General features: G+C 30.0%; 3 protein-coding genes and 1 long non-coding RNA gene across 7 annotated transcripts in view; 3 read left to right on the plus strand and 1 right to left on the minus strand.

Annotated features, from left to right (window-relative positions):
• Window positions 1–5,149: 5,149 nt before the first annotated feature.
• On the plus strand, window positions 5,150–6,876 carry LOC111033614. The gene is made up of 3 exons (XR_002604445.1): window positions 5,150–5,282; window positions 6,040–6,209; window positions 6,681–6,876. It is a non-coding gene; the product is annotated as an uncharacterized LOC111033614 (long non-coding RNA).
• Window positions 6,877–10,422: 3,546 nt separating this feature from the next.
• On the plus strand, window positions 10,423–11,301 carry LOC111033721. Its single transcript, XM_022314612.1, has one exon. The coding sequence runs from the start codon at window positions 10,447–10,449 to the stop codon at window positions 11,299–11,301; it is 855 nt and encodes a 284-aa protein (XP_022170304.1). The 5' UTR covers window positions 10,423–10,446.
• Window positions 11,302–11,582: 281 nt separating this feature from the next.
• On the plus strand, window positions 11,583–15,823 carry LOC111033728. The gene is made up of 5 exons (XM_022314624.1): window positions 11,583–11,587; window positions 12,989–13,088; window positions 14,565–14,690; window positions 14,926–15,084; window positions 15,758–15,823. The coding sequence occupies exons 1-5, from the start codon at window positions 11,583–11,585 to the stop codon at window positions 15,821–15,823; spliced, it is 456 nt and encodes a 151-aa protein (XP_022170316.1).
• A 1,031-nt stretch (window positions 15,824–16,854) lies between these two features.
• The window catches only part of LOC111033587 (calpain-1 catalytic subunit-like), a 91,709-nt gene continuing 82,895 nt past the window's right edge, over window positions 16,855–25,668 (minus strand). For all 4 annotated transcript variants that reach the window (XM_022314394.1, XM_022314401.1, XM_022314406.1 and 1 more), the window contains 10 exons: window positions 24,037–24,177; window positions 23,623–23,803; window positions 23,279–23,520; window positions 20,502–20,877; window positions 19,519–19,676; window positions 19,377–19,446; window positions 18,445–18,669; window positions 17,658–17,853; window positions 17,531–17,589; window positions 16,855–17,450 (listed from right to left, as the gene is read on the minus strand). In XM_022314394.1, the coding sequence (XP_022170086.1) occupies window positions 17,424–17,450; window positions 17,531–17,589; window positions 17,658–17,853; window positions 18,445–18,669; window positions 19,377–19,446; window positions 19,519–19,676; window positions 20,502–20,877; window positions 23,279–23,520; window positions 23,623–23,803; window positions 24,037–24,177 (1,675 nt within the window). In that variant the 3' untranslated portion in view covers window positions 16,855–17,423. The remainder of the gene's footprint in view (window positions 17,451–17,530; window positions 17,590–17,657; window positions 17,854–18,444; window positions 18,670–19,376; window positions 19,447–19,518; window positions 19,677–20,501; window positions 20,878–23,278; window positions 23,521–23,622; window positions 23,804–24,036; window positions 24,178–25,668) is intronic.

Consider the following 25,668-nt stretch of genomic DNA (forward strand, 5'->3'; position numbering starts at 1 on the left):
AGAATGTGTTAATTACCAATATTAAATTAATGAATTTATGTAACTTATTAATAGAAATATTTTTTCAACTAAACTTTCCCAAAACTAAAAACGTTTCCATAGCATGCACTTTTGTACCTACTACGAAATGTTGATAAATATTAACATTAAAACTATTTTATTTAGATATAATCTAATTTATATTAATAATAAATTTAAACTTGAAAAGTATTTAATACATTTAATTCATTGAAGTTAATATAATCTACAATGGGTTTGAAAAAATTTCATTTTCTCAGCTTTTTGATAAAAAAATCTTGAATATTTTTTCTGAAGTATGTAGTTTTGTACATGTTCTATGTTTGAAAGTCTATTCTGGTTGTAAAATAAATAGTTTTTAATGTTGAAGAAGACCTAAATGTTGTTTTTACAGTAGGTGACAGGAGAGTTAAAAATATAATACTATAGCTTCTACAATAAAATTCCGAAGTAAATTATTTCGATATTGTTGTTCAATACTTCAATATAAAAGGTATTGTTTCATGTACAGTGCACACTTTCTGTTTCGGTTTTAGTTATAGGTTATATTAAGTATCTATAAATTGTCTTCAGTGATAACATTCAGCTTACAAAAAGTTGTTCCTAAAAAATCTAGAAATCTAAAAAATAAAATGCACAATTTTTTATAGGCATTTAAAGCTTATAGTTTATGTAGACGATATTTTATATATAAATGAAAAATAATGATTTTCAATTATGTTACTTAGTGAAATTCAAAAAATACCAATCTTAGAGACTTGGAGTTTTTCGTCATTATGTATGAATAGTATACTCATTATATTTTACTCTACATTTTACAATTTTCAAAATATTTAGTTTCATTTTTATCTAATTATTATTTATTGTACCATGATCCTATTCACATTATTCTAGTGACCACAGATGTATTGGTATTGACTTATAAGTTATAAGTTACAATACTTATAAGTATATGAAATAATATTATAATAATGAATATATAGTTGGTATAATAATATGTATTATGTGATTTGTTATTGGAAAAAATAAGTTCAGCCTGCCGGAATTATGTATGGGAAAATATACTACTAGGGAAATCCCTTATATTTATACAAAAGAACTGGCCTTTTTTAGGCCAAGTTTGTGACGACATTATTTAACTGTTTTCCAATTTTTTTTTACCGAGTTCTTCCAAATATTCACCTGACAATCACCACTTGGCCCGATTTTTCATTTTTTTTGTCTGAGGGGAGGAAGAGGAGGATGTTTTTAAAGGTTACGGTTTTTGGCGTGCCATTTAAATAGTTTAACTATTTTTTTCCTAATTTTGTACCAAATGAGCCTTGGGGTGATCTTTTATTTGCAATTTCATTTTATATTTATTCGTCATTTTAGTTATAACCGTTTATGCACTATGTGTAAGTATAATCTGGTCGAAATTATTAATTACAAATTAATATAATTGTTTTAGTATTATTAGAGTTGTAAGGAAAACACCGATCACTTAATCTTTATACCACGACCAGCTTAATTAAACCTGTTAAAAATAAAAAAACACGTTATTTTCGTTTCTTAAAAATCCCAAAATTTCTTCTAAATCATCGATCTATAATCATTAAAAACGCCGAGTACAATGACACATAAGATACACCGGTATAAATTGCGTTATCGAAATATAATAAAACTAAAGGGGCCGGTCATCGTGGTTTGCAAAAAACAAAAATATTTTTACCCAAAATACCATTTTTCCCCAACGATTTTTCGGTTCAGTTCAGTTCAGAAGAATTGAGTTTCTAATAAAAGTTTGTTAATAAACAAAGTGTAAGGTCACTGGTCAGACTTTAACTTATTATTGAGTAGACTTGGAAAATAACGGTTTCTCACATGGACAGTTATATGTAGAATGTACTAGAATTAGAAGACCTGACCACTTATACATTTATGCAAGAAATAAGAATGTTTCTATACCAAGTGGTTTTGACTTAAGTTATTTTAAATATTCATAAATAAAGTTTAATTATACAAATTATAATTATAATTATAGAATCATTAGAATCGTTTTTAAATATCATTATTATTATTTTTTATTTGTGATTCAGCTATTACTACTATTTAGCACTTGATTAATTATAAATATTGACTATACATTTTTTCTTCAACTATGTGTGTTGATTTGAGAATTTCATTTAGAGAAAGTAAAACTGCACACGGGCGAAGCCGGATAATTCATCTAGTATAATATATTATAGTAAAATAGTCTAAGAATTACAGGATGAAATACCTTTTTCACTGAGAATCGTTTTTCGTTATGGTTGAATGATTTAAACATTGAATTATATGTAGGTTTAGTGAAATTAGTGACCTGCAGTGACTTAACGACGAGACACACTCTACGCCTACTTTTCAGCATACTGACTTATCCGGTTTTTACTCAAATTTTAGGATTTTTTATTTTTTTAAAACATAATTTTAATAGACATTAGTTCAGTATTAAAGCCTGTATTAAAAAAATGTATTTTCTAAACAGCACGAGATCAGAGACTGAAGTCTATGGGCCTATGGCCTATCGTTCTTCGATCAGCTCAACCTGAGAGTGTGCGTATTATTATTCGTTTAAATATGCAGAATGTAAATAAACCTTCAAGTAAATCATTGGGTTTGAAAAAACATATTTTAAGTGGAGTTTGCAGGTTGAAAATAAGATATATAGTATTATTAATAAGCAGCGAAATGTGTGCGACTATTGTTTATACATTTTAATTTTACGAGATTTTCATTAAAATTTTATGGAGGATTGGAAAGTTTTCCTACTAAAATGGTAAATTATTGTCTGTGTACAATTTTCCATCCGTCTATTAACATTATTATATATTATATATGACATTTAATATAACATTGGTACATATTATCACATAATATTTACTTATTCACATATTAAGTTGATACCTACTCCCCGTAAGCGAAGCTTGTGGCGGAAGTAGGGAGCCTTTTACAAAAAGAATCTTAATAGTATATATAAAGTACTGTTGAACAGCATCATACAATTAATTTTTATAAACATAATTAAACATAATAACTTATTGGTAATATATATAATATTATAAAATTTACTGCTATAGTGCTGTGACATAGTTAATAGTAAACACAATAACTTATTATTAATATCTATAACAAAAGAGATATTTTTATATTATTATATTAAAATGCCAGTGACTCGTTTTTCGAACGAGTTCGCTGTATAATATTGAGTGTCTGACTGTAAAATTAGATTTAAAAACCAAGTTGGAAAACCAAAATTAGATCTAATATTAATACTATATTTGAAAATAAAGATACACTTTATACAAACTGAATCAACGAATATATGGCTACTTAAGCATTATTTTGTAATTCAAATACCTACTTTAAGACGTATGTATTACTTATTTCTTGTAAAAAAATAAATACAAAAATGTTATTAACACAAAAATCAAGGTTATTGAATTTAGTATTAAGCAATTTTTGTACTTACAAAACCTAGAAGAATATGATGCTAATAAAGGTTTTATAATAACTATGTTTCTGAAGAAACTTAAAATAACTAATAAAATAATTTTTAGATTTAGTATGAATAATTTTTTTTTTAAATTGTGATTTTTACCTTTTTTAATTTTACCTAAACCCAGATCTACGAAAAAAGAAAAAAAAACTCCTGCCGGTTTTATGTATTTCTTCAATGATTATATAATATTATATTGTTCAGTATACATATATCCTAGCTAAGTCAATTTCCCAAACAGGTTTTTTGACAACATGCAAGTATATAATAGTCCTTGACCCTTGTAAACCAAAAACAAAATATAAAGTACAATTTTAGCTGATAATATTTCAGGCGAGTCTATAGTTTGGCTTTTTAAGAATCTTAGTTGACTCAAAATGTGTTTTCTGAAAAAACCTCACTACGGTTTAAGCTCATCGTTAAATTAGATATAATAAAGTTGCAATAATTTTAAACATTTATACGAGGATATTCGGATTGGGTATCGCAAAATTGGAGGACATAACATATAGGCGAATCTAGGAAAAAAAGGCAATTAAAAAAAAGCAACGGAAAAATAGCAATGAAAAAAAAGCAAAAGGAAAAAAAGCAAAAGAAAAAAAACAAATGAAATAAAAGCACGAGGAACACAAGCAAATGAAAAAAGGCATAGGTACAAAAAAAAAATTAAATTTTAAAGTAAATGCCAAGTATAAAATTAAATGCATATTGGATTAATATTGCGTCAATATAAAACATAAATTTATCATAATATAATATATGAAGTAAATCTTGTGGTATGAGATATGGCTAATAAAAAATTTGGTAGACCACGTAGCTTATCTCTATACTCTTCACATATTTTTTTAAAATTGAATTGCATTTTTTCATACTTCTTAAGTTTTTTTTTTGGTTGCACAGTGCCCAATAACCGTTGCTGGAGTTTTGTCTCATCGGCTGCAACTTCCAGTGTCATTTTCTTAATGAGGTTCCAAATAGAAGGGAAAATTTATACCTATAATAATAATAATTGGTTTTCGCTTTTTTTCCCTTATGCTTTTTTTCCATTCGCTTTTTTTTCTTAACCCCGAATCAACGAATATATGGCTACTTAAGCATTATTTTGTAATTTAAATACCTACTTTAAGACGTATGTATTACTTATTTCTTATAAAAAATAAATACAAAAATGTTATTAACAAAAAAATTAAGGTTATTGAATTTAGTATTAAGCAATTTTTGTACCTACAAAACCTAGAAGAATATGACGCTAATAAAGGTTTTATAATAACTATGTTTCTGAAGAAACTTAAAATAACTAATAAAATAATTTTTAGATTTAGTATGAATAATTTTTTTTTTAAATTGTGATTTTTACCTTTTTTAATTTTACCTAAATCCAGATCTACGAAAAAAGAAAAAAAAACTCCTGCTGGTTTTATGTCTTTCTTCAATGATTATATAATATTATATTGTTCAATATACGTATATCCTAAGTCGATTTCCCAAACAGGTTTTTTGACAACATGCAAGTACATAATAGTCCTTGACCCTTGTAAACCAAAAATGAATAAAGTAAAATTTTGGCTGATAATATTTCAGGCGGGGATGTCGTAGATCGTTTTGTGAATTTGAATGGTATATAAAAACCAACCTAATCATAGAAAATATCAGTGAAGATCCGTATAGTCACTACGTTCACATTGTCTTGTCTCATTTGTTCTACTCTTCGAGTTCACTTTTATCCATCATCATGTACAAGTTATTGGTGAGTAACCTACCTGCATAATAATAAATAACAATTATAGGTAGTACTTACCGTTTTTAATTTCCTAGCTTCACTTTATGGTAGGTATCATAGTATAATTGATAATAATATACGTAGTAAATATTACATTTTATTTTAAATTTCGTCATTTATATCGATTAAATACTCTGAGATCTGGTACTTTATGCCTGCTAAAGTAATTTAATATCATATTATAAAAAAAATATCATTAAAAATATTTATAAATTTGAAAAGTTGAAAGAATACTAATGAATATAATTCAGAGCGGAGCAATGAATGGTTGATATATGTGGGTTTTATTTTTGTATTTGTCATCATCATCGTGAAAAATGCTTTGATTTTCTACTTCAGAATTTCCGATAGGAAAGTGAATTTAGTTGGTATTTTAGAGCATTAAAAGTAAATATTATGTACGTTTTATAATATACATAATATATATATTAATTTTGTAAAACATTTTTTACATATGAACTTGATTTCATAATCTAAGTTTAACATTTTTAATACGTTTTCAAATGTTCGAAAATGTTGGCAAATGCTAAGTACTAAGCAGATGAGCTATGCTATAGAATGTAGGAAAAACATTTTTCTTTTGGAAAAATCGTTTTACTCGAAATAAAATCAACTATCAGTTGTGTTCTATGTACGATATGTAATAGCTGTATACCATTATTAATAATTTATTATGTATTTATGTGTATATGAATATTATAGTATTTGTTTATTTCTATAATAGTTATTGATTGTTTCCGTCATCGCTTTGGTCGCCGCCACTTCTGCTCAAGTTTTCATCGATTCACATACACAAGCACCGTACTACACATACCCATCATATGGCTACTCTTACCCAGTGCCGTATAATCCATACATCACTCTCTTCCGTCAATAGAGACACTGACCAAATTCGTAAGTATATAGAGCGTTTTTCAAATAATTAGTAAAGTAATATTCACACAGGCACAGTTAAATACAATTTAAAGCTACGGGTTAGATGTTGTTTACAGATACGATTTTTATTTGTATAAACACATTTGCAGTTTCATCACAGACCACACTACATCACACATTTCTTTTTGTTAGTGTGTAATTAGCAAGTTCGGGCCCGCAATTACTGCACATTTAATTATTTGGTGCAAGTTTAAATTATTAGTCAGAAATAACTTGAAAGTCATATCGGCGCCTTCCAATATTAGTGATTACTATGTACTAATTATATTATATCCATATTATACACGGGAAGTTCTGACAATGGAATATTAAAAATTAAAATACCATAATAGTATAGCAAATTAAATTCTTAACAATCTTATTTAAAATTTGTTGAATGTTATTACATTTTTGAAACTCAAAAATTAAACTACGCATTTATATTTTCAGAAACACGCCATGAAGAAACAAGGCAGTTATTATCCAGTATTAGCTTATGAAGATATACGAGTGAAAATATATTTACCCAACACATATTTTTGTACAATTTATTTTTCTTCATAACGTTTTTTTCCGGCTTCTTGTAAAACATTAACTTATTCACAATAAAATATGATCATTTAGACTCGTAAACACGACCAATGTATATACATTATTATTTATTTCTTATAGTTATCACCAACACCATGTACCAATATATTTTATCGATCCTTGTAGAGCTGTTCACTTTTATTGGTTATACAGTGATCAAAGTACTGGTGTATTGTCTTTAAAGTTTAAATTGAAGTAAGACATCAAGTATTTTGATACATAAAAAACATGTATTCACTAAGTAAACAGTCATATAAATATGATATGATATCATGTTAATAATAGGTATGATCGTTATGGTTTTAGAGTAAGCTGTATACTATATAGCCTACAAAGCACATTGAAATTTACTGGCGTCCAGGCGTTGTGTAGCTCAAAAAAGTTTTTTGAAATATTTTTTCGTAACTATAATATTTTTATGGCTGCTGATGATCGTCTATAGTTCTACACTATAGAGATATTCTCAGTTATGAAATACCACAACATATAGGCTCAACCTATTATCATTGACTAATAAATAATACCTATATTACAATACTTGTGTCATCCTATTTCATATGAGGAAATAATATTCTGGTTACTTGTTTAGAAATGCATAGTCAGTCATTCTATATTATGTCATGTTCAGCTATATTCAATATTATTTTTAAAATTATGTTGAAAGTTCACAAATTGTTTATCATTGTTACTAAAAAAAAAAATTCATAAAATTACACAAATAGTAGAAATTCATCTTTAATTAAACACAAATTAATACTGTATCATACTATATTAAAGTCGCAGTTGCATTTAATGATAGTTTTGTGAACCAACATACTATATGAGGTCTAGATGATGATCAGATGATGAGATATTGAAAGGTCACCAAATATTATAATTTGATAGTCACTTAAATGCTTGACAACAATTTTATTATTATAAACTTTAAACCTATATACATCAAGACATCATGAACGTATAATATTAATAAATTATTTTATTGATGAACATACCTATACACAACGTCATAATCTGCTTCATACCAAAGGTGGAAGTTGGTATACGCTCATTCAGTGAGACGCTGTTGTGATGGACATTCGGAACGAGAAAAACCATGTTTACGACAACAGGTTGGCGAAACTTACATTCTAATATCAAATATTGGGTCCCGAAACCATACAATTTTGAGGTCGAAACGTAAACCAAATGTTCTTTGGGTTCTTTGTGTTGTTATTGTTTGTCGGAGCGATGGCGTTTGTCGTCAGTAAATTGTATTATTGGACGGACAATACGTCTATAACCATATGGTATTTTCGGTCGACAATAAACTCATCACTATTCGAGTGCTACAAGTCGTTTACCGTCTTTTACCGCTCGGACGACATAGGAACTGTTTGTTGTTTGTCAATCTCGCTTTACTGTTTAACGTTATTGAGCTATTCCGGAAGTGGAACTAACGGACATGACATACTGGATCGTTGGCCTAGCACGATCGGTCAGGTACACGAGCTTGTATTTTACTTAGGATGTCTTATGACATTCGGTGACACTACAATACCGATCGAAAATCATGACGGTTAGATCGGAAATTACCACCAGACGTTTGTTTGTTGCCTCTATAACAATAATTTATTTTTTATTCGTTATCCTTTTGTAGGCACTGTTCTTGGCTATATTATGCTGTCAGATTCAAATGATTTACTCAGCGTTCGAATCGGTCAACCTTATTAAATCACTTGGTGATCCTCATTCTTCTGCAATTGGTAAGTACGAGTTTACGACAGTTGGTTTTGGTTCAAATTTTGGTCGTATACTCGTACATCTGAAGTATATATGTCAGAAATAGGCCTTATAAATGTGATAATTTTTTGAATTCATTATAATTGTTTATAAAATTGACGACAAATAATATAATTATTATTTTTTTTTTATCATAATTTATTTATTTAAATGTTATATTATTTTTAACATTGGCAAAGAGTATTTTTCATTTTTTTTTTAAATTGACTTGGTACCTAAAAGGTAAAGCATATACATTTATGAATTTCTCTTAAAACTTGTTGAAAGTTTTACTACCGAATGTATTATAATTATAGTCAGTGTTTGCAGCTGGTTATTAAAAGATAGGCCATTGGTAGCCTTGGCAAAAGCATGATTATTTATGACCAAATATACATCAAATATGCATAATGCACTAACGTACCCGGTTTATACGCGATCAATATTTTCAAATTCTTAGGAATTACGTGTTAAGTTAAGAACTAGTTCTCTTTATTTAAATACAAATTAATACTGTATAATTATTTTAAAAGCTGCAGTTGCATTATATGAAAGGTTTAATAAATAATTTGTATACCTACTAACAGGGGTGTCATCTTAGTTTTTTTTATTGCTGGTGGCAACATTTCCACAGGTCATTAAAGTCGTCATTACCAAGCTAAAATCATGTTCCCCCTTTTTTTTGGGAAGGGGAGAGGAAATAACTCTTCTGTCTTTTTCTTCGTCTTCCCTGCCAACTGTATACCATATGGAGTTGGCCACCATTGAACTACAGCTCCACGATGCTCTGTCTCACTCCTCTCCTTTATTCACTCCAGATATTTGAATATCATTCTCTATTCTATCTAATCATCTTTTCTTCGGTCTTTCTCTCACTCTTTCAATATTCATTTCTGTAACCACCCTCCTTCCCTTACAACCTCTGAATCACCTCTCGTCATAATTATACATATCCGCTGGGTAGAATTTCAAGTACTGTAGAATACTTTTATATAATTTATATCAGATAAGTGTTACTTATTAATACATGAGTATGAAACTATAGCCATCATTGTTACTTTTTTTTTCTAATTACTTGTACTTTTAATGCATTTATTTTGTGATTACCAATTGTAATTTTAATATTTTACTCTTGGTAAATAAATATATGGGCATAAGCACCTTAATATTCAAACAGGCGATTAGCGCGCACACAATATAATATTATTCTAAGCGGCGATTTGCTCTCACAAATATAATATTATGCGGCTCTTCGGTTGACACCGCTTAGCTAACTGTTGATTTGGGCGGCCGCGTTCAAATTTCGAGTTCCAGACAGCCAGCCAAGGCCGATAACGCGTCACGAAAAATTTACATACCTAATATTATTATATACCTCACAGCTGAATGAGCTGACACGAACAACTGCACACAAATAAGACGATACAAATATAAACAAACATGAAGTATATTGTGCGTGTGTGTGACTGTGAGAGTGTGTGAGTGCGGCCGGTGGCATATATAGGCCACTGTCCTTAAATTGGTGTGGTGACGATTCCGAGGCCAATCAAAAATGTACCTATAACTGTCGTCCACATAGGTATAGCCATAAAATATCGAAGGGCGGAGGACCACGCGTGGAATATAATATTATAATTGACACTTAATTGCTTGACAACAATTATCATAAACATCATGCATATTGTATGTGTAACGTAAATGAATAATTCGATTGACGAGCATGAGCCACCTGCCCATATTATTATAATATTTATTATTTCGTACGGCGCCTACCTATATAAAAACAAACCTGTCGCCAACTTGTCCGTTTCATAAGCACGGCGGACATTTGTGCATACGCGTATATTCAGTGATTCGCTGTACCGCGATGGACATTCGGAACGAAAACAACCACGTTTTCAACATCGGGTTGGCGAAACTTTCAGGTTTATATCAAATGTTGGATCCCGGGACCGTAAAATTTCGGGGCCAAAACGTGTACCAAATTTTCGTCGGGTTCTTCGTGTTGTTCTCGTTCGTCGGAGCGATGACGTTGATCGCCGGCAGTTTGTACTATTGGACGGACAATACGTCTGTGACCATATGGTACTTTTGGTCGACGACAAACTCACTGTACGCGTGCTACAAGATGTGTACCGTCTTTTACCGCTCCAACGACATATGGAACTGTTTGTCGATCACGCGGTACGGTTTTACGTCGTTGAGCTCCCGGAAGCGGAACGGACATGACATCTTGGATCGTTGGCGAGCGCGTTCGGTCTGGTACACGAGCTTGTTATCCGGAGCGTATTGCTGGTCGTTGGTATTTTACGCGGGATGTCTCCTGGCATTCGGCGACGCTACAATACCGATAAAAAATCACGACGGTTCCATCGGAAATTACCGACCGAACGTATTAAATTTGTATTTTATCGCATCTGACGAGACTTACAACGAATACTACAATACGTTTTTCGTCGTCGAGACGTTGTTCGTTGCCTCCATAACAATAATTTACCTTCTATTCGATGTCCTATTGTTGACACTGTGCTTGGCTATATGCTGTCAGATGCAAATAATTTGCTCCGCTTTCGAATCGGTCAACCGCAAATCGCTTAGCGATTCTCATTCCAATGCAGTTGGTAAGTACGAGTTTACGTCCATTATTGTTTGTTTGATTTTGGTTTTACACTTTACATTTGTTCAAGGTACAAATTTTGGTCAAATTGTGTTCTATGATTAATTGAATAATGATTATAATATTATCATTAAATATACACATTAAAAAAAAAAATATATTTTAATATCTTCTAATTGTTTATCTTCCTTTATCATGCGTTTCTTTAATCCATTATAATATTAGTGGAATTTTTAGAGAAATATACGTATCTAGTACTATCTACGTACTCTCATTAATATAATTTGATCTAAATTAATATTATGTTATGAATTATGTAGAAATAAGTAAATAAATAACACACCATTATACTTACATAGAAACAAAAGTCTAAACCTTAAGTGACCATGTCGTATGATAGTATTATAACGTGTTGTAGACCGATTGAGTATCCTTAGTTTTTCTAAAAAAGTCATTGTAAGACGACTAAGTTGATCGTTCTAAGTTTCTAAGTTTCTAACTGCAGTCATGGTCATTGATATTTAGTAAACTATTACTATAACGAATTCAATTCTTTTATTAATTTTTAGATAACACCCATGAAAAACAAAATGTATCTAATGAACATGATTTAATATATTATGATGAATTAATAAAAATTATTATAGATCATCAAGCAGTTATTAAGTAAGTGTTAATTTTATTTTTGAATTTAATTATTTTATGATTTTATGACTGTACAACTGTAAAATTTAACTAAATTAACTTTAAATATGACTGAAAATATTTATTATAAAAGTTCATATAATATAAGTACCGAAGATGACAAAGGTATGAAATAAAATCTTTTTTAATATCCTTTTTAAATCCTTCATTTTTAATAATAATTATTATATAGTTGTACACCATAGGTTAGATACTTTTTTACTGGGATATATATTTTATTAGAGGCACACATAACTATAGGGCCTGATCGCTTTGCTTGCAATACTTTTTACAATCACATCATATCATTGTATAAACTAAACAATCAACTGTTAAAAAAATATAATTATTAAAATGATAATAATTTCTGTAATGCACTAGTCCTATTATAATGTACTTATCTATTAATCATTATCATGGTTGTTTATTTTTGTCATTGGAACAACGTACATATTTATTTATATTTACATTATATACATTATTTAGTTTTATTACAATAGTACATTTAATGGTGTATTCGACAAAATTGGTATATATTTATACGGGTATCAACGCTTAATATTCAGAAGCCTCTAATGGAGTGTACAAATATTAAAAATATGCATTAATATTGCACAGCCACCAGTCGGTACTTTATTACAATATTATAAAAATTAATTTTTAAATTACCATTTTATTTTTCGGGATTGGGACTCCTGAGAATAATACTGATGGGGATCTACCGAGAAAGTCCATATTTCCCTATGGGTTTTGAACCTATCGGTTAGTTGTTTGTGAAATCGATAATTATTTGATGACTTTTTATTACATTGAAAAAAAAATTAACAAACAATTAATATTTAGTAGATAGCAAGGTCTCTTAAAAAATGTATAGACCATCTTAAATATAATTTATCATAAAATTCAGTTTTTCCTATTTAATTTTGTTAAGATCATATTTTTTATTTTTTATTCTGATAGTCAATATACTCTTCTTACTCTTCAATTATAAAATCTAATTAATTTTATCTTTATTACAACATTGTATTACTTTATTTTATACTGATGACCGATATTTGGTACATTTTATTATTTTAGTTCTTATATATTTAATAATATTATTTTTCAGGAATTTTGTATTATTTTCAACTACATTTGAAAGAGTCATGTTGTCACACATTTTTGTTTCTTCGATTTCACTCATCATCATTTGGTTTAATTTAATAATGGTGAAAAAATATCGGAATACTTACAAATTTGATTACAATCGTTGTATACATTTAATTTTTAAATTATTAAGTACACAATAATAAATCATGTACTAGTACTGTACGATAAATGTAATGTAAATTTAATTATTACAATATTATGTTTCCCCTAAAATAGTTTCAGATAGTATTATATAAGTTTTATTTAGGTTATCGATATATATATATATTCACAAACGTGGTATTTTTTAATACAAGGAATAATTTTCTCTTCTAACATCTTTTCACAATATTCATCAAACAAACTACAATATTTATTATTACAAACTTAAAATAACCCATAAGCTACCCACCCACCTACCAAACATTTATAACAGACACAAGTACTATAAGTATTATATTAAACTACTATAATTATTATTAAGTACCTAATTGTTTTTCACTCTCATTATGAGCACCTACTAACACACTCCTAAATATTAAAAAAAAACGTAGGCGGCAGGTTTTAAAAAACTATAATAGGGTGCTTATAGGTATCATGGAAATAAATGCACAATTTGGGGGAGGGACCTTATTCCCTGATCGATACAATGTCCTCGTAAAATATGCATAGAATTGCCTTTTTAGGGGAGCTAGTAGGCTAGTTATAATTTAACCTCCTGCAATTTTAATTTTGACTCTCCAAATTGCGCTTATTGGTGTCATGATTTTACTACTTAATTAAAAACGTTTACATTTTCTTATACATCTAATTGGCATATATAAATATTGAATAATATAGGTATACCATGTCGTATACTGAAAATGCAATTTCATCATTGATTATGAAATATATTAATTATACAACAAAATAAATGTATATCAAATTGATAACATATTTATAAATCATAATAATAAAGTAAAATAAAAAAATTGAATACATTTCATTTGTTTGTTCACAAAAAAAATATGTTTTGAAGTATTTTAGTTGAATTTATAAATAAGGTAGCTATTAACTCAATATCTTTATTACGATGGGCATGCAATAAAGCAATATCGTCAAGAACATTTTGTGTCATTGTAGACCTTAAAAATGTTTTTAATCTTCGCAGTACTGAAAAATATAAAAAATATCTACCACGATGTAGGTTAGTGGTTATTAAAATCGTGGTGTCCTATATTTTTTTATTAATACCATTTATTTTCGTCTTAACAATTTTGAAATTTAAAATTTTTATCAAAACTAGAATTTTATTTCAATAGTCGTTTTTTTAAATTGTTGAAACTTGGATAGAAAAAATACATGTTATACATTCTCAATATGCAAATGGGTGCTCAGTACTCCATAATAATTTCAATGGGTTCCTGAGCTCCCGGACACCCATGTACATAGTGCCTATACTATTCACCAGACAAAATAAGTATAATAATACATTAAAAAAAGTGCCGTGTTCTTAGTATTAATTTGTAAACTAAGTTATGAAGTGATAATTTATAACTGGACTAAAATTATTTTAGAGTTTCTCCGATGATGGTAAATTTGAAATTTCTGGTGCTACGACAGTAAAAACGATTGTGGCGATTCCTTCATTCTCGTTTCAGATATTTATGACGTGTTACTTATTTGAAAATTTACATAACCAAGTAATTTGAAATGCATTTATTTTTTGTATTATATATTCATTCAATAAAAATGTAAGTACAACGAATAAAATCATTTTTGGTTTACATACTTTAAACTTTGTAAAGTATAAAATTCTGATAATTCTCATTTTCAAAAACAAGAACAATGCAAACAAGCAGTAGAAAAATGATCGGTTTCAACGAATTACAAAGACGCTTGCTTAACGGTTTATTATTAAATTTTTTTATATTTTAGAAAGATTCAATAATATTCGCACTGTACAGCAGTAATTGGACCGAAATGGATATGAAGTCTAAAAAATTGATATTAATAGCAATGCAATTGAATAATGCTAACCAGAAAAAGTTAAGGTTTACTAGAACAAGAATTGTTAACCTGGAAATGTTTTTTAAGGTACGTACTATTATAATAATAACTACTAAACTAAAATCATAAAATTATAGATAAATACAATTATGTAATTCTTTTTCTAAAACTATTGTTCCTAATATTTATATAGCAAAATAATTATTAATTTAACATTTAAGATATTAATAAAAAAATCGGGAATCCAGCTCTTCACCTATCCTAATAGATTTGTAGAGTACCTCGTAATTGACTAGATGACTCAATGCAATAGCGTGATAAGGCATTTGTATTGGGGAGGGGGGATAGACATTTTTTTTACCACATGCATATATTTTTATAGATGTCTTTAAGGATTTCTTTAATAATAAGAAATATTATATTTTAAACGTATTTAGTCGGGATGTCAGCACATAATCATACAAATTACAAATTAATAATTAAATATATATGTTATAAATGCTCTGCGGGCTCCCCCTTTTTCCATCACCCCTTAATTACTCCCCTGCTGAAACCTATACAATTATTTATAGTTAATATTCGAAAAAAATTGAAGTTGGTAATTATAATGTTAATTACTTATGAAAAATCTTCAATTGAATTTTGAAATTATAAAAATAAATTTTATCACTAATATTAACTAAATATTATAATTATTTAAAATTTAGGTATTATGCCTAAATACCTAATATTTTATTTGTTTTTGTTTTGTTAATTATAGACAATGGGTCATTGTTACACAGTTGTATCGGTTATGATACATTATATAAATGCAAAGAATGATTAAATTTTGTTTATTTTTAAAAAAAAATGTATTTTCTTTTTTGATTGATTTAATTAGAATTGTATTTAAGCTTATTCATTATACAATTTTATTAAACCAATAACTAGAACAATATGACTAATAATAATTGTTGAATCATCTTAATATAAAAATTGATGATGTAGATTTTAGGGTAAACTATCAAAATAAAATAGTTATTAGTACTTACTCATCTACATTGTATATTATTTTAGGTTCTGAGCTTAGGGATAAATATATACTATGTACAATGGTTTGTTTTTTTTTGTCATTAACATTTTCATATAGAAAATTTTTTTCCGAATTTTGTAAATGTTTTTCAAACAATAAAATTGCCGAAAAAAACTTTTTCACTTAGACAAAAGTTTGAAAACTTATTAATGTATCGGTCCTCGCAAGACACTTTAATAGCAGTTCACAAATATTGAAGATACATAGGCACGGTTATTTGTATAAATATTTAAAATTCACATGTTGATAGAAATCATAAATATAATTTGAGATAATTTTTATTTTTACTGTACTCAATGATTTATCTTAACCCATTAAAAGTAAGCAGAGGCCAGAGGGGTACCCACTTGGCCATTTTTTTAAAAATAATACTGTCAACCATCTATCGTAGTTTTATTTTATATGATTAACGGATGGAATTCTAAACGTCTAAAAAAAGGAAATTAAGAAATAAGAACTCCATCAAGAGAGAATAAAATAAAATTGTATATGTGAAAATTCATTTTCATTAAAATGTTGACCTATATGTAAGATCTCAATGAGCAAAGTAGCTAGTTATTTAAAACTTTTGAGAGAGTTGTACAATCACTAATGAGTAATGTAGTAATGGATGATAATACATTTAAGAAAGTAGCATGTTGATATTGTTTTGCAAGGAAAACTGAGTTACCGTATGAATGTTTTGGGGTATTGCAGTGCAGTGCATAAATATCAAGTATCACTCTAAATATAGGTACCTTTGTTATATCTATTATTAAAATATTATAAAAGTAGAAAACGAAAAATAAAATAACGTAAATGTATTTTTTTTAACTATGGTGAATTCTTTATAGTCTCCTATTTCTCGATTAGTTACTTAACTATTTCTATCGACTATTTATTTGCCATTAAAGTATACTACGTGTAGATACATCGTTAAATGATCATTCACAAATTAAATATTTTCATAACACAACAATATTTGGAATAAAATAACATAACAAAGTTTATTATACTAAAAATAATTACAAAAATAAATTATTCGCTTTGGCCAGCAGTTTGGGGTTATCGATTCAATAACGCGTACACACATCGTTTAAACAAAATAACAATTATACATTATAAGATAATAATATACGAAACAGGCGGAATACCTATATTAAAAATACTATACGTGTTATAATGCCTGATTTGATTATGATTATGTAAAAACTAGAAATCAAAAATATTAATAATTATAATAATTATACTAATAATAATAATATAATAATTAGAACCGTACGAGTTGAACGTATTGTCTGGTTTTAACGTAATAATATATCACTTAATGACTGGCACTATCTTTCATCTTTGGTACATGTCGATGGGCCCAAAATCACGAGTAGATAGTCATCAAGATCAACTGCAACGACAGTAAATAATATAATATAATATAATATAATAAATACAACAAAATGATATTTTCTGATCAAAATAATTTACCTCTTCTAACGACAATGGGTTTCCCTTGCTCATTTTCGTGTCCAAACTGTGATACCGTTCTGGACATAAAAGAAAACATCAACAATTAAATCAGCTTATACTCATCACAAGTTATCCATCATCTTACCATGAGCCAAGTGCAGTCGAACCATAGCCATGATGAAACACTCCGAAGTCAGGATCCGGCTCTTGGCGAATCTCAGTACCAGACATTCAAGCACTTTGTTGCTGACAGTGCTACCAGCTTCCCAAAGCAGAGGTCTGAGGTTGTAACTGGACGTCTTTGTGGGGTTCACGCCTTTTTCGAACTTTTGGAATGCTATCTGTGGGTAAAAACAGACAAACAAAAAAGCGGATTTTAGTGAGTTTGTGTCCAACACATTATACACCTAACAGATGCAACAGGAAGTTTTTTCATTTCACCAGCCATTCTTAAGGAGTTGAGTATAGGCAATTTAAAAGACATACAAATATATTTAATCTTATTTAACAAAATCTTTACAGGTGATAATTTGTAGTTAGCGTTGTTTTTTCTTGTATGATTACGAAATTATAAAAATAATTTATAAAAAATACTCCATATTGATGCAGATCAGTGGTTATTCTCGTACTATATTTCTAGTGATATTTTACAGTAAGCCACTTTTCATAAGATCAAAAGAGGATAACATCGGATCCATATAACATTTTCTATTTATTCTAAGCCTTTAAGTACAAAAAAATCGTTTTTTAAAAAGAAGTTTATATTATTCACTATTTTGTACAACGGGAATGTTTTTGTTTCAAACAATAATCGTGTTACTTGTTTTTATAACCACTAAACAACAAGTTTCGATGTTCTCCGACAGTGTGTTTTTATACTAAAAATGCAGTAGACATAATAAATAAATATATCAGTTTAATTGCTTCTTTACCTTCCAGAACTGCAACATGTGCATTAGCACAGGTATGTCTAACACGTTGATACGACCACTAATGTTGACGTCCCTCAACATTATCAGGCTCTTGCAGAGCTCCAGACTGGGTTTTTCCGCCAAATACGCCTTCCAATGTGTCCGCAGTATTTTTTGCAACTGGATCACGTCCAGTTCCGGTGGATATTTGACCATGAGCTTAGTTAAGAGTGGCTTTCCGTCCGGCTGTAAAATCATACCAATGCGTTTTCAGTATAACTTATATCGTTTTTCGTTTTGCGTTACTCTCCATAACCATAGCCAGGTGGATATTTGGTTGAATTTGAGGAGGGGAGCTTACTATTTTTTTTATAGTCAAATTAGTTTGTGCAATCCTATCAATGTTTTACATAATTTTGTTTCCTCGATCATATAGAACCTATGTACACATTCAAAGGCTAGGAACAGATTAACGGAGGAAGATTCGGCAGCATGCATTACCTTGCAATCAACATAATATCAACCAGACTTAAAAAAGCTTTCAACCAATATGAAGCAAAACATTTCTAAGAAAGAATAATTTAAATTTAATATTTTTTTTACATTATTTCCATTTTTAGTAATTTTCTACGTTATAGTCATTAATTTATCATTTATATTTTCATTTGTATTTTTCTGTATTAATAAAAATAATTATTGATCGGCTGAAAATTTGTTTTTGAATTATGTCATGAATTGGCACGTTGAAAAAAACCTATTTGCCATCCTTGATGTAGATATTATATCACTATTGTGTAATAAGAATAAGTCATTGCTATTTATAATGCATATTCCCATACAGATAAAATAGGTGAATAAAATTATTATAATATTCGTGAAATATGTGAAATGTAAATTGTTTTGGCTAATTCTGAAGAGGCGAAGCCAATGTCATGTAGTTTAACGATACTCACTAATATCACAGTGTCTTCCAGAAACTCGGCCGAGATATTTTTGAACACCATGTTGTCGTCGTTCACCTCCCTACGAGTTTGTTGACGTATAACATTATGTCGGAAAGTGAAATTTATAATGATAACAATAAAATGATTTTACCATATGTTACTCTGTTCGTCCGTCAATATTCGCAGTAAAAATTTGGCGTCGCAGTTGGGCACGTTCGTTTGCGGGACGACAATGTAATCGCCAGGAGGTAACGTGAAGAACGTCACCACTTCTCTCGCCACGGAATGGTTGGTCACATCCAGCGGTTGCTAAAACGGAAAACCAGTTAGGTACAGCCGAATTGAATTTACAGTACAAGCAGCATATAGGCACTTAAATAAAACGCAAATACCACGGTACGATAACTTTTCGGAAAATAACGCAAATTTACCATAAAATTAATAAGTGTAGTACATCTATAATACCCAGTACCCACGCATAATATATAAGCCGTTCGTATCGAGGAACAGTGAAAAATGCATTTGTTTCGGTGTGATTATGTACGCACACAGACAGTATAACATCATTACATGTATAGGTAGTATAATTATAGTACCTACACGTCATTATAAACCTATTAATGCAGTTTATATTATGTTTTTTGATAAATATATTATACGGATGAGCGCTATAAATTATAATAATAATTGTATCATGAAAAACCACAACAAACATCTCTGGCTGTAGTGATGGACTTGTGTGTAGACCTAAAAGTAAACAGGATAACTGCAGTATATTTTTCGATATCGAACCGCACGGTTATTAAAACGTTACTATTGTCCACGGAAATGTCGTGTAGGTAGGCAACCTGCTGCAGCAACTGCATTATACAAATATACAATATAGTATACCTACATAATAATATAGTTAGTTACGTCGACTGTCATTGTTGTGGTGTTACATGAATCGTTGCTCGTCGGCTGAATAATAATTGGCCCATTAAATGTATTATCATTATTATTTTGCCCGGGGGAAAAAAAAACAGTAAAAAACCATTATTATCGGTGCGTTTGTTTGACTACACTCCATCATTCAATCAATCACCTCTGTACACAATTTCCTGCGAATCGAATTAGGTAAATTAGACTGTTTACCTGTTGTGCCACGAACTGCGGCGTCAGCCTGGACGTGGAATGAGGCACTTCGTAGACCGCAAAACCAATGGCGAACAGAGGCCTTGCCCCTTTGGCTTCCGGATCGGTTTCGTATTGCTGAACGACGGACACGACCACGTGACACTTGTTGCCCGAAGTCCTGGGTATGCCGATGTGGAACTGGGGATTCATGGCCGTCGTTTCCGGATGTCCAGGACCACCGCCCGCATTATATCCGCTCCTCCACCGTCTTCTTGCCAGCACTGCCCGCCACGGCTGCTTCGAATGCAACGCCGGTTCGGTCATCCAGTCGTCCGGGCTGATGTGCACGATGTCCAGCTGCGTGAAATGCCTGGCGAAATCCTCGAAAGACATCCTGCAAAATAGTAAACCAGAAACCCGTTAACCAAGAGTTGCGCCCAATGTCTTAACAGCTGGCCCGTACACGTACGGCTGTTTAGTATATAGGCACAACAAATGCACAACAGCGTGAAAATATATACCAAATACCAAGGCAGTAATTGAACAAAAATACCAGGGGTCCAACGTTTTCTTTTATATGAATACTGGACACTTATCTTGTTTACGTTCAAAATTTAAAAACTCTTGTTCAACTTTTAGACATTTCAAGAGGGGGGGGGGGAGTATTTGAATTCCTTATTCTTTTTTTTAGGTTATATAAGGAATGGATTTCTGATTTCTTGTGTAACACTGAAGTAAAGGTGAATTTTGATAAAAAAAAATTAAATTGGACTATACTAATTATTCAACAATACAAAAATCGAAAATTCATTTCCTAAATAACCCAGACAAGAAAATAAGGAATTCAAATATGTTTTCAAAATTAAAACCGGGCTTTTAGTATTGGGTGAATTTTTTTAAACTTTTTGGGACTTAAGTTTTGAAACTGTTTTGATCGCAAAATATAGTGACGTATGACTACCGGTATGCATGTTATTGATTTCCAAGAATCTTAGACGTAGTTTATCTTTAATTACATAAAGAGTTCGGGGAACTCACGCACACCAATGATCAGTCATTACACACAGTCCCCCATCACTTACGAAAGATATAGATTATTGCCTATATCCGGCCCCTTAAAAATTGGTCGCTTTCAACAGCCTCAACCAACAATATTATGAGTTGTTCTTAAACTTTTCATGAATTACGTTTTAATAAATATAAGAAAATTCATTGAAATAAATTAATAAACTTTAAACATTGATTGAGAATGTATAAAAAAAAATTGATACCTTGTATCAATGTTACATTTACGGTACAGTGTCAATATTATTTTTCATATTTTTACGTATTATGATCATTATATGCTACTTTAGTCAATACATGCAAATTAAAAAAAGGGAAGCAGATAACAGCTATGTTAAGCAGTAGGTGTTGGGTGTACATCTTCATTGAGTGAGGTCAATGTAATGTATATTATGTGTTAAATTTTAAATTTATTCTTTGCTTCAATATTATCTGGCCTCATATTTTTATATTATATTTATTGTATGTATTAAACACAGGGGCTGTGAATTTAATGATTTTGAATATCATTGAATATCATTATGAACTCAAAATAAGTGAGATTCATATTGGATTCAAGATATATTAGTTATTACCAAACAAAATACAATTTTATTTTGCATATTTTTGCATATTTGTTTAGATGTTACTGCATTTAAATATAATATGTATTATACAAGTGTTTATTTTTTGTTTTCGGAGAAAATATAAATTTATTTGGATATAAAAAAATAATTTACATAAATTCTTTCAAAAAATTGTGTTTTTTAATGTAAACCGTTAAGGTTTATCTTCATACATGACAAAAAACGATTGACATTTATAAACACAATAAAAATGGGAATCGATAAACGAAAGAAAATAAAATACCATACGGCATTACCAACTAAATATAATTGTTAAATTTTTAATATTATCGGTAATTGTATGTGTGGTAAATAGAAATTGAACATAACATTTTGACCCTCGTGTCTCTCGTCATAATATGACGCCTATGTGCAGTAGACGGCTATTAAAAGGACGTTATACCTGTTTTACTTTATTATTTTTAATATTAGAATGAATTGACCTATTATAAAATATAAAAGCAAGAATATTGATTAGGGCACTTTTGTAAAGTATTTTTTGATATTTTAATTTTGAAATTAGCTATGAGCATTTACAAACAATTTACAACTTAAATGCTCATAACTTGGCTTAAAATCAAAGTATAAAAAAAAACATTCAAGGCCACTATCTAAATAATAATCCTGCCTTTAATAATAGTTAAATTATTCACTCAAATATCAAAAATAACAAAGTAAAACGAATTCTTTTCAATGTAAAATTTGCTATGTTATAGGTAAGTTAGTAAAACGGAGACGAAATTTTTGGGTATAACGTCTGTAAAAAATTGTATGTCTGTAGGTAAAAAATTCAAAAGATTTTAATTCTAAAAAAACGATAAACTCAAAAGTTGTAGAACTCGTTTTAATTTTATATAACGTGAAATTATTAATTTCTTTTCAAATAAAAACGCTGTATTCTTGGCATGTTTGTGAAATAAATATAGTCCTGTGAATCACTAAACAAAATATATTTTTTCGATAAACGCATAACAAAAAACAACGCATTTCAATTTTCAAAGGAAATATTTTCAATTTTCTACCTAGAAAATACTCTTATTTCACGCAACATACGCACCTCGTCTTCACTCAGATGGCCGATAGCTTACATGTACCCTTTTTTGCTTTAACGCCATAAATACTCACCAAAATTCGCCGTCGTTCCGCACCCGGACGCTGAGCAGCTCCTTGTCTCTGCCTGACAGGCCGTCCCATTCCCAACTCCTCTCGCTCCAAGGACCGGTCCACTCACCTTCGCCCCAAGGATTTCTCAGCCTCACCAGCGGGGTGTCGCCCAACGGACCCCGGACTCGTGCCAAACCCGTGACGCTGTACGCGTGATGTGTCATTAGACCGTTCCGCAGTCTCAGTTGTCTTTTGTTCTCCTTCTGCAACACATAATGGGTCATGGACGTCGTAACGAATTCAGATGTCGGCAGAACGCAAAAGCCGCGTATAGTTTTCCGTCACTCGCGTTGTATTACACTTACCAGGGTTATGGTGGATATGAGCAATGACGACCTAGGCACGGCGCTGTTGAGCACTTGATACGTTAGGAACCGATCTTGGTTGGAAAGGCCGAAACTCTGGACGATTCCGCCGGTCAGGTCCTGCAGTGCTCTAGTAGTCGAGCATCCAGCTCCGCTGATGTTTTCGTAGCAGCCGTACAATCTAATCGTTTATAATGTATGTTATGAAAAAAACTTATTTAGGCGATTTTAGTTTCGTGGGGAAAATAGAATAGTTCACCCAAAGGGGAGGCCTGAAACCCCATAAGAACCCCTCCCCCACCCACCCACTTTAATGCGCCAGTGCACCACTGTCGAGACGTGTAAAACTTGACATCCTCTACTTATACCCAGTAGTCAGTTGTATGTTACAATATAATATATTATTTCACTTACTTTGCGTATGCTTTTTCCAACAACGCAGCCCAGAATTCGGTAGGATTGGTGGAACGCATGTAAACCAATCGTCCCCTGTACGTGGGCAGCTTGTCGTCAACCAACACTTCTTTCCATTCACCGAAATACCAAAACCGAAACCTGTAGTTAGACAGAGAAAAAGTTCGTTACAAATTTACAAGCACGTGTGGAGTAGTAAATAATTTAATATTTCTGTAACACGGTGTCTAGCATTGGCGTAGTAGTTGTCAAAAAATACATTTTTCATTATTAAGTGGTCACGTCATTATTATATTGTAAGTGTTTATATCTTAAATACGCGTTTTTCAAGAAATATTTTTGTAAATAGGTACATGGTTAGACAAATGTTTTTAATAAAGTCATATAACATTTCTGTTGACGTCCAAGATAACTTTAAAGCGAGTGTTTTCGCGTAACTTATTGAACGAAAAAATTCTAAAAGGTTTAATACTTTAATATAATACATTAATACAGCACACGATTTCAAAAATATCTTAACGGTGAAAAATAATTAATGCAATAATTATAATGTGTTCACTTTTGTTTAAGACTGAATAAGAAACATTTTCCTTGGCTTTACGAGCGTGGGTTTTATTATACTATGCGTATTATTATAGGACTATTATAATAGATAAATGCATATTGTGTAGCGTCTTCTTAAAAGAAACGGTGTCGGCAATCAAGGTAATAATTATTAATAATCACTATTATTGTCCAACGAAAGTGCATTGGTTTTGTATATATTTTGGTGCGTTTTACCAATTACCAATTATCAATTAATAATGATAATACAATATTAATATAATGTCCATAACAAAACGGTACATCATACGTACCGATAACATATAGTATTAAATCATTGAATATTATTATTGTATTGTATTACAGTATTACACAAGCTCGCATGAAGACTAATTTAGACCCCGAACGTAATTTTTTTATTAGGCCTTATTAGTACACATTATTGTAAAACATGGATCATATTTATTAATATATTATATGAATTACTAAAAGAAAATACAATGAAAATATAATCATTTTTATAGTTATAATAATTAATAAGTGATAAATACAGATTACATTATAGTTGATATATGACATAGACTATTACTGACTATTGAGCAGCTGTTTGTTAGAGACACCAAAATTGTGTATTATGCTACCAAATTATATTATGTAGTAACAGTGTAATTCAGATTGCAGCTAATAATATTTTGTGTAATAAATAACATATTTACTAAAGAGAAACTTTTTGCTGTATAAATTATACATTTTCAAATTCAACAATAATAAAAAATTAAAACGAACTATTATATTTATTGTGTGCCCTGGACGGGAGGAGCTGGTCTCCTGAATCATTGTCTGATATTACAGAATAATTATATAAATGCGTGATGTTTAAAATACAAACATTCTGTGTACGAAAAGTCAAACAACGTTACGATATATTTGTTTATAAATTTATAATGTTACAAAGTCATGAATGTCGGCAATATTTTTTTGGAAATTGTTTTCTGTGGAATTCATAATTGACATTTCCGAGCATTTTTATCCAACCCAATCATAATTTACTACACTGAACTCTTATATTATCTCACCTATATTCGCTAT

Source organism: Myzus persicae, unplaced genomic scaffold (assembly GCF_001856785.1).
Source record: "Myzus persicae strain clone G006 unplaced genomic scaffold, MPER_G0061.0, whole genome shotgun sequence".
In the NCBI taxonomy this organism is placed as follows: domain Eukaryota; kingdom Metazoa; phylum Arthropoda; class Insecta; order Hemiptera; family Aphididae; genus Myzus; species Myzus persicae.